This window comes from Saimiri boliviensis, chromosome 17 (assembly GCF_048565385.1).
Source record: "Saimiri boliviensis isolate mSaiBol1 chromosome 17, mSaiBol1.pri, whole genome shotgun sequence".
Classification (NCBI taxonomy): domain Eukaryota; kingdom Metazoa; phylum Chordata; class Mammalia; order Primates; family Cebidae; genus Saimiri; species Saimiri boliviensis.
The window spans coordinates 66,145,768-66,165,110 of record NC_133465.1 but is presented as its reverse complement, the minus strand read 5'-3'; the positions used below and the strand labels follow the sequence as shown (position 1 = coordinate 66,165,110).

The window sequence follows — 19,343 nt, the reverse complement described above, 5'->3', positions numbered from 1 at the left end:
CCAAATCCTGCCCCTAGGCCCCAGCCCGTCTTCGTGCCACTTTCCTGCCCTTTACTCTTGTCCCTTCTACCTCTCGCCAGAGCAAGGAAGTGTGCAGGGGAGCATCGCAGGCTGCATGAGGCCCAGCCTCACGTGGGCAGAGGTGAAGACGGCTGTGCCATGACCCATCCCTCCGGGCTCTGGGGCTGGAGAACTCCCCTGGGGTCAGCAGGAGCAGGGTTTTTTCTGGGGGTTGCACAGCGGGTGAGTCCCAGCTTCCTCTTTGCAGCTTTCTAAAAATGCCCTGGTTTCCAGCAGGGCCACAGGCAGGGAAAACAAGTTTCAGTTTCTGCCTCGCGTCCTGTGATTCAGCCAGGAAGACGTGGCCCCAGGCCTCCCCCGCCCCCCCCTTCTGTCCTGACTGCCCACTCTCAGGGACACCCGGTGACTGCCTCACCCACCCGAGGCTCCAGAGCCACGCTGGAGGGGACTTCTGGCCCAGGGGGTGGTTTCCTCACTTCCTCTCTTCAGGGGGCTTGAGCCCCTCCCTTCAGGAAGTCCCCTAAACCTCCCGGTCATATCCAGTGGTTAATAATGGTCTTCCTCCTTCCCGTCTGGAGGGGAGGGGGCTGCTTACTCCTTATCCAAGGGCCTGTCCCCGACTCTGTCCCAGGTTCGGCCCTTGCATCAAGCCCCGTGTTTTCCTCCGCTCTGCACCTGCACGCTCTCCCTGCCCTGGCCCATAGAGCACAAAGAGCCCAGGGCTTGTGGGGACTGCACCCTATGTTAGCAAGACCCGCAGCCTTTAGAAACCCACTCGTGTGGGGGGGTTGGGGGGGGGAGAAAAGGAACCACACCTGGCAGAGTTGGGAGGGGCAGTAGGCTGGCCCTGCATGGAGGCGTGCGGCTGGCGCAGTCCAAATTGGGGGGTCCTTTGTACCCTGCGTGGGCTGGCTGGTAGATCTCTGTTGGGGACCTCCCTGGCAGTGGCCTTGCTTACCCAGCTTCGAGGGACAGGTTTGGTTGGGAGTGCCCAGCCCCACCCTTTGTGGGGAAACCGGATTCTCTGGGCAGCAGTGGTAAATGGTGTCTGAGTCTGCGTTTCTGTTGGATGTGCCGGCGCTCAGCTGCTGCTAGCTGAGTTATGCTATCTCCAAAGCCATCTGCAGTGGGGAGGCCCTGAGCCTGGGCAGGGGAGGGTACAGAGGCCCCAACCCATGGGACCTGGGGGTGAGCTGAACTCTGCACTTCACTTTTTCTCAGGATCTCCCTGCCCCACCCTAAACCCCGGTCCCCCTCCCAAGGTCCATTTGGCATCTCCCAGCTGGGCTGGGGCAGAAGGCCCTTCTCTGGGGTTGGCCACAGTGAGGCCGGGATCCGGCTGGGCAGGTGGCAGGGTTCCACCTGTGGGCTGCGTGCGGAAGCAGGCCTGGGGGTCTTAGAGCGTGGCGGATGTGACTGAGGGCCAGGAGGAAGCCTGGTCCCAGGATGTCACCATTTCCCCTGCCGTGAGCAAGCATTTCTGGGGCAGGAGATAAGTGCTGGGTGGGGCGACGCCAGCTCTCCAGCTCTTTCTTCTGCCTGGTCCCTGCTCTCTGGACCTGAGCCATGCTGAAGGCCAGAGAGGATCTGATAGTCCCCACTCCTTTCCCCGCTGAGCCCTAAGGAGGGGGGCTGGGCTTTTGCACCCCCACCTCAATGTCTGCTCAAGTTGCAGGCAGTTGGTCTCAGTGGTGGAAAGGGGCTGATGCAAAGTAATGCTTGCTTGCTTGCTTGCTTGCTTGCTTTGAGACGGAGTCTTGCTCTGTCACCAGGCTGGAGTGCAGTGGCACAATCTTGGCTCACTGCAACTCCCCCTCTCCTGGGTTCAATTGATTCTCCTGCCTCAGCCTCCCAAGTAGCTGGGACTATAGGTGTGCGCCACCACACCAAGCTAAGTTTTGTATTTTTAGTAGAGACGGGGTTTCACTATGTTGGCCAGGATTGTCTCAATCTCTTGACCTTGTGATCCGCCCACCTTGGCCTCCCAAAGTGCTGGGATTACAGGCGGGAGCCACTGCGCCTGGCCAAAGTAATGCTTTTATATTCCGTGTTTGGGCTTTGTCGGTGTCAAAGCTGGGCCGTGACCTTGTCCCATTCCCTCAGAGAAGGGAACTGAGGCCGGGGGTGGAGCTGCTCGCAGGCCGCTGCCCAGGCCTCTTGTGCTCTGAGGTTCAGGTGGCGCTCCCGTGTCAGGCCCCTGCCCCTAAGGCACGGCTGCCTGGCCCCGTGCTGCCCCTGCTGTCTGGTGTCAGGCCACCTTTCTTTGGGACTCCCCTCCCCACTGATTGCCCTGGGGCTGGCCGGGCTCTCCTTTCCCACAGTGTTGGGTCTTGGGAGCCCCTCTCATTCTCATCTGGAGGTTGGCACAGATGCCAGCAGTGCAGTGCCTCCTGGGCAGGGGTCTCAACTTGGATGGGCTGGCCTTGGGACGGGGGGCTGGCTGGGCAGAACCTCATAACCAAAAGTAGTGCCTACGGTGAGCTAGGGAGCTAGGCGGGGAGTCTAGCGGGGAGGCTACTGAAGACTCGTCCTGGGACAGCATCCAGCGTCCTCCAGCCTGGCCATGCTGTGGATGCAGAGCCAGCAGAGTGGAAGCTCTCAGTGAAGCCCTCCGAAGGGGGCTGCTTCCTGGACCAGCTGCAGGATGGGGGAAACTGCTTCTGTCCAGGGCTGATATGGACGGACTGACCATGCCTAGCCCCCCAGCCCCACCCTCTCACTAGCTTCCCATTCAGTTAGCCGTTAATGAGGGCCACTGGGTGCAGGACCCTGGGCTGCCCGGGGTTGGGTAGGGGACTCCTATGCGTAGGTAAATCTGCAAGATGCTGGAGAGAGCGGGCAGTAAAGCGATCGACTGACTCTCTCTGGGGGTGACATTTTCTTTTCTAGTAGGGCTTGGCCAGGCACGAAAAGTGGAGCCTGGTGGGCCAGGTACAGGGCTTCGAATGAGGAGGTGAGCGCTTGGGGGTGGCACAGGGATGTGGCTTGTCTGGTGAGGGTGTGGCAGGGAGGGCAGACCTGAAGGGACCTCCAGGGAGATGTGATCAGCTCTGGCTTCCAGAAAGATTCTACCTGCTTGGCGACCTTAACTGAGCTGGAGTCTGGAGGCCCCACCCTTGCACCGGGCTCCTTCTGCTGCCTGCCTCCCACCCCCCAGTGCCTGTTCCCAGGGCAGTGCCTTCCCAATGCCCTCTTGCTGTACCCTGGTCCCAAAGGAGGCCAGACTGTGAACGTGCCCTGCAGAGGCCCCGGTGAAGCTGTGGTCTTGGAGCTGTTCCCAGAGCAGGCTCAGGACAAGGGGACCTGGCCACAGCTTCAACCAAGTGGGGTCCCTCGGTGGCTGTCAGGACTCCTCGGCACCAACCCAGCCCAGTGGGTTGATCTCTGAGGGCCTCGTCACACTCCGCTGGGCAGTCTGCCCCAGGGGGTAGAGTCAGGACTCCCCGGCACTTTGGGTGGAAGGAGGTGAAGCCAGCGCTGCTGGTCTAGCCTTAAAGAAGCGGGAGACATCCTAGTTCTGCCTCAAGATTTCTCCTCTGCACCCAGCATTCTGCTCCCCAAAAGTCCCAAATATGCAGGAGGTAAAGGGGCATTGCTCGATGGAATCACTGGGGGGCCTGGGCTGCTCCCCAGCCTCTGGTTTGCCCCATAGCAGCCCCTTAGGCACCTCTGGGGAGCCCCAGGCCTCTGAGGAGCATGGTTTGGAAAGCGCTGGAATGCTGGACCAAACTCCCTCTCTGGCTCCCTGAGAGGGGGTCTTCTAGCCCCAGTCTCAGGGCAGGAGGGAGCCCATCCCCTAGGAGCCCCCAGGCCCTGGAGCTGGACATTGGGAGTCCTAGCTGCACTGCTTCCTGGCTGTGTGAGCTTGGCCAAGTTACTGAACCTCTCTGAGCCTCCATTCACCATCTGTAGAATGGAAGAGACGCTAATGTCTCCCTGGAAGGTGTTTCAAAGGGTAATGCATGTAAAGGGCCAAGTGAGGCCCGGCACAGTTAGGGACTTAATCCTGGCCATCCTCGGGAGGGCCTCCGGCACCTCAGGGTTCCCCTCAAAGGAGGGCCTGGGCAGGTCTGCTTGAAAACAAGTAGGAATGCCCCTGGGTTTCCTGCTTTAAAACAAAACCACATATTTTGGGGCCAGACACGGTGGCTCATGCCTGTAATCTCAGCACTTTGGGAGGCCAAGGTGGGCAGATCATGAGGTCAAGAGTTTGAGACCTGCCTGGCCAACATGGTGAAACTTTGTCTCTATTAAGAATACAAAAATTAGCCAGGCGTGGTGGTGCATGCCTGTAATCCCAGCTACTCAGGAGGCTGAGGCAGGAGAATCGCATGAACCCAGGAGGTGGAGGATGCAGTAAGCTGAGAACGTGCCACTACACTCAAGCCTGGGTGACAGAGCAAGACTCCATCTCGGAAAAAAAAAAACAAAAAACCTCATATATTTAACTTTAAAAGTCCAGGAATTGCTAGCTGCCTTCTGATACTTAGGCAAAGTTCAAACAATCTGGAAGTGTTTTGTAGTTTTGATTGATAATTTATTGAAGTAAAAGCCACACAACATAAAATCAACCATTTTAAAGCACGAAACCCAGGGGCATCCCTGTTTGTTTTTAAGCAGACCTGCCAGACCCTCCTTTGAGGGGACCCTGAGGTGCCGGAGGCCCTCCCGAGGCTGGGCAGGATCGAGTCCCTAACTGTGCACTGCATGGCCTGGAGCCTTCTCTCCATCCCTCCAGCCATCTGTCTATCTCTCCACCCTTCCACAGACTGAGGCTTCACCGCAGAGTATCTGTACAGAACGAGGAGAGGACAAGAACATGCTCTAAAGCCTTTCACAGCAAGACCCAAGAAGAAGCCACAGGCAAACCCAGACTTGAAGGTAGGAAGCGGGGCAGCTGGACCCAGGCACTGGCTGCTGCGCCCAGGTGCACCACGTGCTGATGTGCCCGAGGGGCCCGCACTCTGTGTCTGAACAGTGGCGGATAGTGAATGAAGGGAGCAACAGGGAGGGATAAAGGCAGGGAAGGGCTGGGTGCGGTGGCTCATGCCTGTACTGCTAGCACTTTGGGAGGCCAAGGTGGGTGGATCACCTGAGGTCAGGAGTTTGAGACTGGCCTGGCCAACTTGGCAAAACCCCATCTCTACTAAAAATACAAAAATATTTAGTGGGATGCAGTGTGGGTGCCTGTAGTCTCAGCTACTTGGGAGGCTGAGGCAGGAGAATCGCTTGTACCTGGGAGGCGGAGGTTGCAGTGAGCCGAGATCATGCCACTGCCCTCCAGCCTGGGCGATGACAGTGAGATTCTGTCTCAAAAAATAAAAAAGGGGCAGGGAGGGAGGTGGAGCCGGCACTGCTCGAGATGGGGCAGGAGGGCTCCTCTGGTAAGGGGGCACTCAAACTGCAACCGGGAGGCTGAGAAGAGCCGGCCTCTCCGCTGGGTGACGGTCTGGGACAGAGTGACTGGCTCAGGCAGAGGCCCAGCGTTATGAAGCTCCTGCTTCATTGAGAGAGAATTCACATACCAGCGATTCACCCATTTAAAGTGTACCATCAGTGTTTTTATTTATTTGTTTATTTGTTTGAGATAGGGTCTCACTCTGTCACCAGGCTGGAGTGCAATGGCACAGTTGTGGCTCACTGCAGCCTTGACCTCCTCCTGCTTCAGCTTCCTGAGTAGCTGGGACTATAGACACACCACCACACCTGGCTAATTTTTAAATTTTTTGTATGTTACCCAGGCTGGACTTGAGCTCCTGGGCTCAAGAAATCCTTTCACCTCAGTCTCAAATTGCTGAGATTACAGTGGTGAACCATCACTCCCAACCTTCAGTGGTTTTAATATATTCACAGTGGGTGGGTGCAGAGGCTCACACCTGTAATCTCAGCACTTTGGGAGGCTGAGGCGAGTGGATCACTTCAGATCAGGACTTTGAGACCAGCCTGGTCAACGTGGTGAAACTCCATCTCTACTAAAAATACAAAAAGTAGTTAGGTGTGGTGGTTTGTGCCTGTAATCCCAGCTACTCAGGAGCCTGAGACAGGAGAACCACTTGAACCCAGGAGGTAGAGGTTGCAGTGAGCCAAAATCGCACCACTGCCCTCCAGCCTGGGTGACAGAGCAAGACTCTATCTCAAAAAAGACAGAAAGAAAAAGGCTGGGCACAGTGGCTCATGCCTGTATTGCCAACACTTTGGGAGGCCGATGTGGACAGATCACGAGTTCAGGATTTCGAGACCAGACTGGCCAATATGGTGAAACCCTGTCTCTACTAAAAATACAAAAATTAGCTGGGCGTGGTTGCACACACCTGTAGTCTCAGCTACTCGGGAGGCTGAGGCAGAAGAATCACTTGAACCTGGGAGGCGGAGGTTGCAGTGAGCCAAGATTTTGACACTGCACTCCGGCCTGGGCTACAGAGTGAGACTCCAGCCTGGGCTACAGAGTGAGACTCTGTCTCAAAAAAAAAAAATTTTTTATGTATATATATATATATATATATATATATGTGTGTATGTATATTCACAGAGTTGTGCCACCATCACCAGAGTCAGTTTTAGATTGCTTTCATTACATCCTAAAGAAAGCCTGTACCCAGGCCAGGCACGGTGGCTCACGCCTATAATCCCAGCGCTTTGGGAGGTTGAGGCAGGTGGATCATGAGGTCAGGAGATCGAGACCATCCTGGCTGACATAGTGAAACCCTATCTCTACTAAAAGTATAAAAAATTAGCCGGGCATGGTGGCATATACCTGTAGTCCCAGTTATTTGGGAGGCTGAGGCCGGAGAATTGGTTAAACCCGGGAGGCGGAGGTTGCCGTGAGCGGAGATCGCACCACTGCATTCCAGCCTGGACGACAGAGCGAGACTCCACCTCAAAAGAAAAAGAAAGCGTGCACCCTTTAGCTGTCACCTCCTCCCTGCCCAGTCCCCACTTATCCAGTCCTAAGCAACCACTAGCCTGCTTCTGTCTGTAGATGTCCCTATTCTGGGCCTTCATATGCATGGACTCAGGCAGTGGGTAGCCTTCCGTGACTGGCTCCTCTCACTGGACACAGCATTCTCAAGGCTCGTCCATGCTGTAGCTGTGTCAGGACTTCCTTCCTTTTGTGGCTGAAGGATGCTTCCTTGTGTGACTTGACCACATTTTATATTCGTGTCTTTATCTGCTGACGGACGCTGCTGCTGTTTCCTTTTTCAGGTTCTGGGGAGCCGTGCTACTGAGCACTTCCTGTCCAAGTGCTTCACTGTGGGAAGCCATCCACTCACTTATTTATTTTTGAGACTGAGTCTCACTCTGTCGCCCAGGCTGGAGTGCAATGGAGCAGTCTCGACTCACTGCAACCTCCCCGTCCCGGGTTCAAGCGATTCCTGCCTCAGCCTCCTGAGTAGCTGGAACTACAGGTGCCCACCACCATGCCCAGCTAATTTTTGTATTTTTAATAGAGACAGGGTTTCACTATGTTGGCCAGGCTGGTCTTGAACTCCTGGCCTCAGGTGGTCCACCTGCCTCAGCCTCCCAAAATGCTGAGATTACAGGCAGGAGCCACCACGCCCGGCAATGTCATTTGCTCATTTGGTGCTGCAGATGCTTCCCTGGGGAGGAACTGTGACTCTCCCCCTTGTATGGGTAAGGACTTGGGTGATGGCGCCCAAGTGACTCACCCGACAGTAAATGCAAGACTGTGGGCCCAGAATGTGCCACCAGCTCCAGCGCTTTCGATCTCAAACCCCACTCCCAGCAGAGCTTGGCAAGTCTGAGACAATGAGAGGCCCAGAAAGGCTGGGTCAGGGGTACGCAAGGGCACGGGAAGAGGTGAAGAGAGGGCCCGGAAGTCCCAGTGAGATGTTTGGACTTTGGGTGAGAACAGGAAATCCTGGGAGAGTGTTGAGCAGGGACTGACAGATGTGATCTGTGCTTTCAGGAGGTCGCTTGTCCCAGCTGTGGTGCGGAGAATGATCAGTGTCAGAGGGCTCGAGGCAGCAGGTAGAGGAATTGAGAGAGTGGAGTGGGCCTCCAGGTGAGAGGAGATGGCAGAGGTGAGGTCGAGGTGGAGGGAGGAAGACAGGTTCAGAATACACACGGCTGCTGTCTCGCCCACCCATGTATCCCACGCTTCGGCCCACACGCACCCTTGGCCGAAGGGCTCCCAGGGAGGTGGGTATGGAGTCCCTGGTTTTGAACAAGGAGAGGAAAAACAAAACTTGCCCAGGAACCTTGGGATGTGAGAGAGAGGAGACAGCTGGGGGTTTTAGCAAGAAGACGGTCATGGGCCAGAGCAAGAGATGAAACGAAGAGAGTGAAACAGCCAGAGGGTGTTAATTCCGGGGGAGTCAGAGGGGAATTGGAGACCAGCGGCACAAGCACAGGAAATCCCCAGATGCGGTATTGGGCAAGACCCACTGAAATTCGGGATGGACTTCCCTTCAACCCAGACATTCTGCTTCCAGAATATGGTCTGGTGATACACTTAAACGGCACATGTGGCATATGCAAGGGTGTCAGTTTCAACATCAGACCCATGTCTCCAATTCTGGAAACATCCTAAACAGCCAGCAATTGGGACTTAAGTAAATCTTGGTGCCTTCCATTCTATGAAATCTTTGTATCCATCGGCCAGGCCCAGTGGCTCACATCTGTAATCCCAGCACTTTGGGAGGCCGAGGCAGGTAAATTACCTGAGGTCAGGAGTTCGAGACCAGCCTGGCCAACATGGTGAAATCCTCTCTCTACCAAAAATTAGCTGGATGTGGTGGCTTGTGCCTGTAATCCCAGCTACTCAGGAGGCTGAGGCAGGAGAATCACTTAAACCCAGGAGGAGAAGGTTACAGTAAGCCGAGATTGCACCACTGCAGTCCAACCTGGGCAACAAGAGTGAAACTCCATGTCAAAATATATATTTGCATTCATCAAAGAAGTTTTGCTATCCAAAGTACAGTGGCCTCTGCCTGTAGTCCCAGCACTGTGGATGGCAGAAGTTGCAGTGACCCAAGATGGTGCCACTGCACTCCAACCTGGGTGACAGAGTGAGACCCCATCTCGAAACAAGAAAAAATGTGGGTCTGTCTGTATGTGTTGACAGGGAGAGATGTCCACGCTGCAGATAAAAGAGTGTGGGCCAGACACAGTGGCTCACGCCTATAACCCCAGCTACTTGGGAGGCTGAGGCAGGAGAATTGCTTTAACCTGGGAGGTGGAGCGTACACTGAGCCAAGATTATGCTACTGCACTCCAACCTGGGCAACAGAGCAAGACCCTGTCTCAAAATAAAAAATGACATAAGTGTGTGTAGAATTTTGAAGTATGTATTTCCAGGCCCAGAGAGGCCTTCCAGAGGATGGAGGGGGAAAGGAGGGTCAACGGCTCACGTTCTACTTTATAGAAGTCTGAATTTTGCCGGGCGCGGTGGCTCAAGCCTGTAATCCCAGCACCTTGGGAGGCCGAGGCGGGTGGATCACGAGGTCGAGAGATCGAAACCATCCTGGTCAACATGGTGAAACCCCGTCTCTACTAAAAGCGCAAAAAATTAGCTGGGCATGGTGGCGTGTGCCTGTAATCCCAGCTACTCAGGAGGCTGAGGCAGGAGAATTGCCTGAGCCCAGGAGGCGGAGGTTGCGGTGAGCCGAGATCGCGCCATTGCACTCCAGCCTGGGTAACAAGGGCGAAACTCCGTGTCAAAAAAAAAAAAAAAAGAAGTCTGAATTTTTTTTTTCTTTGAGACAGAGTCTCACTTTGTTGCCCAGGCTGGAGTGCAGTGGTGTGATCTTGGCTCACAGCAACCTCTGCCTCACAGGTTCGAGTGATACTGTTCTCCTGCCTCAGTCTCCCGAGTGGCTAGGACTACAGGTATGAGCCACTATGCTTGCCTAATTTCTGTATTTTAATAGAGATGGTGCTTCCTCATTATTTTGGCCAGGCTAGTCTCGAACTCCTGGCTTCAAGCGATCCACCCACCTACGCCTTCCAAAGTGCTGGGATTATAAGCGTGAGCCACTGCACCTGCCTGTGTGATTTTTTTTTTTTTTTGCAATGAGTATATGTCATTTATATTGTTAAATAATATTCTCACTATGGGGGGAAAAGTGCCAGACAAGTGACAGTTTTAGTTACCTTTTTTTTTTTTTTTTTGAGACAGAGTCTCACTCTCGCCAAGGCTGGAGTACAATGGCATGATCCTGGCTCTCTGCAACCTCTACCTCCTGAGTTCAAGAAATTCTCATGCCTCAGCCTCCCAAGTAGCTGGGATTATAGGCATGTGCCACCATATCTGGCTAATTTTGTTTTTTGTTTTTTTGTTTTGGTTTTTGGTTAGTTTTTTTTTTGTTTCTTTTTTTGTTTGTTTGTTTGTTTTTTGTTTTTTTTTTGTTTTGAGACGGAGTTTCACTCTTGTTACCCAGGCTGGAGTGCAATGGCGCGATCTCGGCTCACCGCAACCTCCGCCTCCTGGGTTCAGGCAATTCTCCTGCCTCAGCCTCCTGAGTAGCTGGGATTACAGGCACGCACCACCATGCCCAGCTAATTTTTTGTATTTTTAGTAGAGACGGGGTTTCACCATGTTGACCAGGATGGTCTCGAGCTCTTGACCTCATGATCCACCCGTCTCAGCCTCCCAAAGTGCTGGGATTACAGGCTTGAGCCACCGCACCCGGCCTCTCGTTTTGTTTTGTTTTTGAGACAGATTATTACTCTGTCACCCAGGGTGGAGTGCAGTGGCTCAATCTTGGCTCGCTGCAACCTCTGTCTCCCGAGTCCAAGTTCTGCTCCTGACTCAGCCTCCCAAGTAACTGGGACTACAGGTGCACGCTGCTTGGGAGGCTGAGGCAGGCAGATGTCTTGAGCCCAAGAGTTCCAGACCAGGCTGGCTAACATGGAGAAACCCCGCCTCTACAGAAAAAGGAAAATGAACCGGGTGGGCTTGGGGGACAGGAACCAGCATAGTAGGTTTCTCATCTCTCTGGGCATTTGGCTGAGCTGCCACTTCCTGCTGCACAGCTCAGGAGCCCTCCTCCGAAAGCCACCTGCTTCCTGCACAGCTGGCCCTGGGAGCGTAGCACGAACCTGCCCAGCCAAGCTTGTTGGGAGCACCAGGTTGTCCTGGAGCCTTCTTGTTCTCCCTCAACCCCCCTGTCCAGAGACAAAAGCAGGACCCATCATCTACAAGAAGCCGCCCTATGCCCCCGGCCTACCCCTGATGAGACAGTCAAGAGCACTCCAGCTGTACATTCTTCATCTTCACGCTCTTTTTTTTTTTTTTTTTTTTTGAGATGGAGCCTTGCTCTGTCACCCCAGGCTGGAGTGCAATGGTGCTGGCTTGGCTCACTCCTCCCTGTTCAAGCAATTCTCCTGCCTCAGCCTCCCGAGTAGCTGGGATTACAGGTATGCACCACCACGCCTGGCTAATTTTTGTATTTTTAGTAGAGTCAGGGTTTCGCCATGTTGGCCAGGCTGGTCTCAAACTCCTGACCTCAGGTGATCTGCCTGCCTCGGCCTCCCAAAGTGCTGGGATTTTCAGGCTGGGTTTAGTCCCCAGAGATGTCTGAAACAACTTTAGGCAGGTCGGTCAGTTCTCGGGGTACCTTGGCATCAGGATCCTGATACCCCGCCACCCCTTCCACCACCCACCGCCGCTCTCCCGGTCTCCACTCCAGCCCTCCCGCCTCCTGCCCACCATGGCCTCTGCTGACAAGAATGGCGGGAGCGTGTCTTCTGTGTCCAGCAGCCGCCTGCAGAGCCGGAAGCCACCCAACCTCTCCATCACCATCCCACCCCCTGAGAAAGAGACCCAGGCCCCTGGCGAGCAGGACAGCATGCTGCCTGAGGTAAGGGGGCCGGTCTGGGGGCTCACTGTCCTGCAACAGGTGACAGATGTGCCCACATGACACCTTCTGGACAGTTTCACTTCCTAGAGGACTCTTCCTGAGCCACAGCTGCTGCCTGTGCAGCCCTTGACTCGGCCTCGCCCACTCCTTCCTGGGCCCAAAATAATCACAGGGAGTCAGGCTGGGAACCGGGCTCACTCTCATCATGGTCGCAGGCGGATAGGAAGTGCCAGCCCCAAGAAAGGCTTGCTGGACTCTTGCTCTCTCTTCTGAGGGCTGGGGGCTGTCTTTGACACGGGCGAGCAGGGACAGTGTCTCCCTGGCAGCAGCAGCCTGCCTAGGCAGTACCAGGTTCCTTTGGAAGAGGGCGAAAATGAATCAGTGTTTCCGACAGTCTGGGCTATTGCTCCATAAAGAGCTCATTGAAACAGGCTGGTAGCAGCGTGGGCTTCCTGCACAGCCTGGAGTATAAAGGGAAGCGATGTGAATACCACCCGCTCAGCCCAGAGCTCTGCAGAGGACGCAGCAGCAGGCAGGAGCGTCATGGTGTGGAGGGGAGGGACTGGGTGATGAGTGAAGGAAACACGCTGGGCTTGACGCAGAAACGCTACACAATGGCGATTTTAAATTCAGAATGAGGCTGGATGGGGTGGCTTCATGCCTATAATCTCATCACTTTGGGAGGCAGGCAGATCACTTGAGCCCAAGAGTTCAAGACCAGCCTAGACAACATAATAAGACCCTGTCTCTGGAAAATACTTAAAAAAAAAAAAAAATGAGCTGGATGTGGCAGCACACGCCTGTAATCCCAGCTAGCTAGGACACGGAGGTAGAAGGCTTGCTTAAGCCTGGGAGGTTGAGGCTCCAGTGAGCTATGATGGTGCCACTGCCCTCCAACCTGGGCAACAGAGCAAGACTCTGTCTCAAAAAGTATATATGTAGGCCAGGCAAGATGGCTCACACTGGTAATCCCAGCACTTTGGGAGGCCAAGGCGGGCGCTTCACTTGCGGTCAGGAGTTCGAGACCAGCCTGGCCAACATGGTAAAACCCCATCTCTACTGAAAATATAAAAATTAGCCAAGTGTGGTGACGGGTGTCTGTAATCCCAGCTACTTGGGAGGCTGAGGCATGAGAATCACTTGAACCCGGGAGGTGGAGGTTTCAGTGAGCCGAGATTGTCCCACTGCACTCCAGCCTGGGCGATAGAACAAGACTCTGTCTCAAGAAAGCATATATACATAAACATATATTCACAACGAAAGCAGATTGGGGTTGAGGTTTGTTCTCAGGGTTTTCAGAATGGGAGGCTAAAGAAGAGCCAACCTCGGACCTGGGCCGCACACGTCACTGCCTGCCCTCCCTCCTTCTTCCCCAAGAGGCCCAAGTACCCAGCCTTCTTGAAGAGCGTCAGCCTCCAGGAGCCACGGGCCCGATGGCAGGAGAGCTCAGAGAAGCGCCCTGGCTTCCGCCGCCAGGCCTCGCTGTCCCAGAGCATCCGCAAGTGAGTCCCCACACCCAAGCCCAGCACCTCCCACCCAGCAACCTGTGGATTCTTGGTGCCTGGACATTACTGGGCCTGGTCCCTGCGTCCCCTCTCTGGAAGGAGTAGGCAGGCGTTAAAGAGCGGTGTCTCCCTGAAGCCTAATGTGATGGTAGAGATGGGGAGGAGGGTGTGTGCCTTGCGGAAGGTCACAATGTAGAGGCTGAGGGGGTTCAAGGAGCTGGCTGGATCAGCGTGCGGGTGCCTGAGGCCCTAGTCTGGCTCCTCACGCTCTAGTCCTCCCCTGCTTCTGCTCATCTGGTCACTGGGCTCCAGCCAGGGGCCTCGCAGGTGGATCCGCCACCCAACCCCCTGCAGGCACGTGGGCACACACGTGCCATCACTGCTTCCACACATTCAGGTGCACAGGCGCAGACAAGCTTATGCCCACCTGTTCTTTGTCGGCTCCCGCAGGGGCGCAGCCCAGTGGTTTGGAGTCAGCGGCGACTGGGAGGGGCAGCGGCAGCAGTGGCAGCGTCGCAGCCTGCACCACTGCAGCGTGCGCTACGGCCGCCTGAAGGCCTCGTGCCAGCGGGACCTGGAGCTCCCCAGCCAGGAGGTGCCATCCTTCCAGGGCACCGAGTCCCCAAAGCCCTGCAAGCTGCCCAAGGTGGGATCCACAGGGAAAGGGGGCAGGGGTGGGGACCCCAGTGGCTCTGCTCACTGCCCCCTCCCTTCCAGATTGTGGATCCACTGGCCCGGGGCCGGGCCTTCCGCCACCCGGAGGAGGTGGACAGGCCCCACGCCCCGCACCCGCCGTTGACCCCTGGAGTCCTGTCCCTCACCTCGTTCACCAGCGTCCGCTCTGGCTACTCCCACCTGCCACGCCGCAAGAGGATGTCTGTGGCCCACATGAGCTTCCAAGCTGCCGCTGCCCTCTTCAAGGTACAGAGCCCCCTCCTGCAGGGCCCCCGTCTCCCCCCACCTCTGCCCAGCCTCCCTCCCTTGCCCCTCCCTTCCACTCCTCATAGGAGCATCTCCTAAAGCTCACCCGGGCATCTGCCTTCAGTGCCAAGGACAGTGGGTGTGCTGGGATCCCTGGGCAAAGAGGTACCCCGAAGCACAGCACCCCGGCTTCCATCCTTCTGTCTTCAGTCTCTATGACCCCCCGGCGCCTGCCTAGTTTGGGAACCTGGTCTCTGCACTGACTGTTAAGCTGGGGCAGTGGAAAGTGAGACGTGCACTCGCTCCTCACCCACCCGGGTTTGCCCAGTCCCTGTTATGTGCTGGGCACAGCATGCAGAGCCATCACCATGCTGGCTGAGCTCCCAGCCCAGGGTGAGGGTCGTCATTCAGGGTGGTCAGTTTAGGACAGCAGCTGGTATCAGGGAAGACATCGAGTTAAGCACAGAAAAACAAGGAGACGTTCACTAGGGAAGGAAGGGAACAGCATTCTCAGCAGAGGGAATGGCCTATGCAAGGGCCAGGAGGCCGGAGGAAGTGCGGTGCCTTGAGGGAGCAGCAGGCAGTTACGCCAGCAGTGGCAGGAGATGGGATCAGAAAGGTGGGCAGGGGCCTGGTATTCTGTGCCAAGAAACAGGATGGAGACACGGCCCGAGCCTCTGGAGTAAGGGTACAGCGTGTGGGTTGCTTTGAGTGTTAGGATACCAGCAGCCCAGGCCAGAGGGGCAGCAGGACCAGGGGAATGTCACTCCAAGCTGTGCCAAGAGTGGTGTGCCAACGGAAGCTGGTGCCCCATGTCCTGACCTTCCAGTCTCAGGAGCTCCTCCTGCCCACTCAGCTTGCAGAACCTCCATGCTTTGGGCAGGATCCCTCCACCCAAGGTGCTGCCTGCAGGCAGGTGGGCTTGATAATTCCTTCGGTGGATGGCCAGGCCCTGGTCCTGATGCCTGTGCCTCTGTCTGTGCACAGGGGCGCTCGGTGCTGGATGCCACCGGACAGCGGTGCCGGGTCATCAAGCGCAGCTTTGCCTTCCCGAGCTTCCTGGAGGAGGATGTGGTTGATGGGGCAGACACATTTGACTCCTCGTTTTTTAGTAAGGCAAGCATGGGGTGTGGGCCCTCAGGGATGGGAGGGATGAGGTGGCCTGGGAGCTGGGTGAGAAGGCCAGAGGCCCACTGGTGGAATGTGGCATGGTCCTGTGTGGAGCTGCCTGGGCCCCCATCTTTGTTGGGTAGAGTGAGGATCTGGGGTGGGGCACAGTGCCACCTGGGAAAGTCACCACTGGGGCTGACAGGCATGTGGCTTCCCGCTTCATCGTGAAGAGCCTGTCTGTCCAGCCGTGTCCTGCCCTTGAATTGAGGTGCCGGGGTGCAGTGTTTGGGACAGACTCCTTACACTGTGTTTCCTTGTCCTCCACCCCAGGAAGAAATGAGCTCCATGCCTGACGATGTCTTTGAGTCCCCCCCACTCTCTGCCAGCTACTTCCGGGGGATCCCACACTCAGCCTCCCCTGTCTCCCCCGATGGGGTGCAAATCCCTCTGTGAGTGCTGGGGCAGTCCCTCCTCTAGGCCAGCCACCAGCCTGGGGACATCCCCAGACCTCACCCTGGCCACTAAGCCCTTTCTGATCACCCTGGTGGGGTCTGGGAGTATTTCGGGGTTGGGGGGGGGGACATCAGGCTGAAAGCCACCATCCCCACCAGGAAGGAGTGTGGCCGAGCCCCAGTCCCCGGGCCCCAGCGCGGCAAGCGCATCGCCTCCAAGGTGAAGCACTTTGCCTTTGATCGGAAGAAGCGGCACTACGGCCTGGGCGTGGTGGGCAACTGGCTGAACCGTAGCTACCGCCGCAGCATCAGCAGCACCGTGCAGCGGCAGCTGGAGAGCTTCGACAGCCACCGGTGAGGCGCCGCCCTGGAGCCTCCAGGAGGGCCTGGAAGCTTCCAGATTCCTCTGGGCCCTCCTGAAGTGCCCCCTGACTCATTCCGTGAACCTTTCATGAGCATCTCCTGCGGGTCAGGAGTGTAGTGACACCCTCGAAGGTGCACCCTGTCCCAAGGGCTGTGCACGTGACCTGGGAAGGGCCTGAGTGCTTGCTGCCTCTCCTCCACCCCATGCTTTCTGAGCCTGCATCCTCAGCCTTGCTCCCAGATAGCAGCCAGTCAATAAATGTTCATTGAATGTCACTGCCTACCGGCCCTGAAATGGAGCCTCTGGAGGTGGAGCTGGGAGGGCAGGCTGGGTCAGAGGCCAGTTAGAAGCTGGGGCCAGGACTCACGCTTGTAATTATAGCACTTTGGGAGGCTAAGGTAGGAGGATTACTTGAGCCCAGGAGTTTCAGACCAGCCTGGGCAACATAGTGAGATCCTACCTCTATTTTAAAAAAAGAAGCTGGGGGCGGGGCGCAGTGGCTCCCACCTGGGATCCCAGCGCTTTGGGAGGCCAAGCTGGGCAGATCACTTGAGGTCGGGAGTTGGAGACCAGCCTGACCAACATGGAGAAATCCCATCTCCACTAAAAATACACAATTAGCAGGGCATGGTGGCACATGCCTATAATCCCAGCTACTCAGGACGCTGAGGCAGGAAATTCGCTTGAACCTGGGAGGTGGAGGTTACAGTGAGCCGAGATCACGCTATTGCACTCCAGCCTGGGCAATGAGAGCAAAACTCCATCTCTAAAAACAAATGGGCTGGGAGTGAGGGGAGCCTGGGGGAGGCCATGCAGAACCCTTCGGGAAGAAGAACAGGGCTCCTGATTTGCAGCAGCCCAATAAACACTGGGCCCAAATTAGAAAATAACAAGCAACGGCCAGGTGCGGTGTGGCTCACACCTGCAATCCCAGCGCTTTGGGAGGCCAAAGTGGGCGGATCACCTGAGGTCAGAAGTTCAAGTGCAGCCTGGCCAACACAGTAAAACCCCATTTCTACTAAAAATACAAAAAAAAAAAAAAAGATTAGCCAGGTATGGTGGGCACCTGTAATCCCAGCTACTCAGGAGGCTGAGGCAGGAGGGAGAATGGCTTAAACCTGGGGGCAGAGGTTGCAGGGAGCCAAGATTGCACCACTGTACTCCAGCCTGGGTGACAGAGTGGGACTTTGTCTAAAAAAAAAAAAGGAAAAGATAGGTGTGGTGGGAGTCCCAGAGGAGGACTGAGAGAGAGTGAACAGCTGCCGGGGAGGGGTGTGGTCAGGACAAACAGTAGTGTCATGTGCAAAAGCCCTGGGGCTGCATAGAGCAAAGTATTGGAGGAAATGCAGGCAGAGGCCAGAGAGGTGGTCGGGCAGGTGAGGCTTTGCAGCCAGCAAGAGGAGGTGATTCTGGAATTTGTCCCAAGCGCAGTGGAAAGCTGTCAGAGGGTGTTTTTTTTTTTTTTTGAGACAGAGTTTCACTCTTGTTACCCAGGCTGGAGTGCAATGGCGCGATCTTGGCTCACCGCAACCTCCACCTCCCGGGTTCAGGCAATTCTCCTGCCTCAGCCTCCCAGGTAGCTGGGATTACAGGCACGCGCCACCATACCCAGCGAATGTTTTGCATTTTTTTTTAGTAGAGACGGGGTTTCACCACGTAGACCAGGATGGTCTCGATCTCTTGACCTTGTGATCCACCCGCCTTGGCCTCCCAAAGTGCTGGGATTACAGGCTTGAGCCACCACGCCCAGCTGTCAGAGGGTTTTAAGCCAGGAGAGAGATGCTTGGAGGTGCATCTTCCAAGTTGCTGTGGTTTGAGATGAGCTGACAGGGCAGAGCCAGGAGACTGCGCCGGGGTGGCCCCGTGGCCGGGACTGGAGATTGGCATAGGAGCTCGGCTCGGCTGACCCAAGGCCTCTCTGCACAGGCCCTACTTCACCTACTGGCTGACCTTCGTCCATGTCATCATCACGCTGCTGGTGATTTGCACCTATGGCATCGCACCCGTGGGCTTTGCCCAGCACATCACCACCCAGCTGGTGAGTCGGGCTCCACGCTGGGAGTCCCAGCCTCCCCCAGGAGGCCTCAGTGTCATGGATACCTAATCCCTCCCACCACAACTATCCGGCCCCTTCCTGGAGGCTCTGCGCTGGGGACGGCTGCCCCAGCCCCCCACGCCCAGGGTCCACGCTGTGCTGATGCCCTCCCTGCTACCTCTGTGCTCTGTGACAGGTTCTGCGGAACAAAGGTGTGTACGAGAGCGTGAAGTACATCCAGCAGGAGAACTTCTGGGTTGGCCCCAGCTCGGTGAGGGTCCAGGCTCGGGGACATCATCTGAGCCAGGAGCCCCTGTGCCCTGTCACCCCCGGCTGGGCAGGTGGGCTGCTCACCCACCTGCAGGCCCCTCATCAGGGGAAGACTCCACAAAGCAGAGGTGGAGTGATGGACCCCGCCCAGGTCTGCGGCCCAAACTCACTCTCTCCTTCCCCTCCCCTCCCCTCCCCTCCCCTCCCTTCTCCTCTGCTCCCTTCCGCTCCCCTCCACCAGATTGACCTGATCCACCTGGGGGCCAAGTTCTCGCCCTGCATCCGGAAGGACAGGCAGATCGAGCAGTTGGTGCAGCGGGAGCGAGACCTGGAGCGGGACTCAGGCTGCTGTGTCCAGAACGACCACTCAGGCTGCATCCAGACCCAACGGAAGGACTGCTCGGTGGGGGCAGGCCCTCCCTCCCACCCCTGCTGGACCCTGGTCCCGGGCCAGCCCCACTTGCCCTGGCCTGGGGGATGGGCCCTTCAAAGGCAGTGACCACATTCCCGCCTCCCCACCCCACCCTTCCCCAGAGCCCCCTAGATGAGACTGAGCCCTGGGAAGATGGGAAAAGCCTCCATCCTTGCCCACTCCAGTGGGGGTGACCTGGCCCCGGCGTGACCGACCAGCCCTCTTCTGCCCTCCAGGAGACTTTGGCCACTTTTGTCAAGTGGCAGGATGACACTGGGCCCCCCATGGACAAGTCTGATCTGGGCCAGAAGCGGACATCGGGGGCTGTCTGTCACCAGGACCCCAGGTAGGGCCTGGAGCCTCTGCTGGGTCTCGGGGTCAGGCCGTCGGAGCCACCCACAGGGACATGGCTGGGTAGACATGGCAGGCTG

At 56.5% G+C, this 19,343-nt stretch overlaps 1 protein-coding gene across 4 annotated transcripts in view; it reads left to right on the top strand.

Annotated features, from left to right (window-relative positions):
* The window catches only part of RHBDF2 (rhomboid 5 homolog 2), a 29,768-nt gene that overhangs the window by 7,431 nt on the left and 2,994 nt on the right, over nucleotides 1–19,343 (top strand). The window contains exons 2-14 of one of the 4 annotated variants that reach the window (XM_074388997.1): nucleotides 4,790–4,902; nucleotides 7,949–8,010; nucleotides 11,673–11,843; nucleotides 13,221–13,345; nucleotides 13,799–13,994; nucleotides 14,066–14,269; nucleotides 15,257–15,385; nucleotides 15,710–15,828; nucleotides 15,991–16,185; nucleotides 18,122–18,233; nucleotides 18,427–18,501; nucleotides 18,742–18,903; nucleotides 19,149–19,258. In XM_074388997.1, coding sequence (XP_074245098.1) covers nucleotides 11,694–11,843; nucleotides 13,221–13,345; nucleotides 13,799–13,994; nucleotides 14,066–14,269; nucleotides 15,257–15,385; nucleotides 15,710–15,828; nucleotides 15,991–16,185; nucleotides 18,122–18,233; nucleotides 18,427–18,501; nucleotides 18,742–18,903; nucleotides 19,149–19,258 — 1,577 coding nt within the window. In that variant the 5' untranslated portion in view covers nucleotides 4,790–4,902; nucleotides 7,949–8,010; nucleotides 11,673–11,693. Of the gene's footprint in view, nucleotides 1–4,789; nucleotides 4,903–7,948; nucleotides 8,045–9,839; nucleotides 9,871–11,672; nucleotides 11,844–13,220; nucleotides 13,346–13,798; nucleotides 13,995–14,065; nucleotides 14,270–15,256; nucleotides 15,386–15,709; nucleotides 15,829–15,990; nucleotides 16,186–18,121; nucleotides 18,234–18,426; nucleotides 18,502–18,741; nucleotides 18,904–19,148; nucleotides 19,259–19,343 lie in introns of those variants that run through there. The other 3 variants (XM_039476569.2, XM_039476568.2, XM_074388998.1) reach the window with 3 other exon arrangements.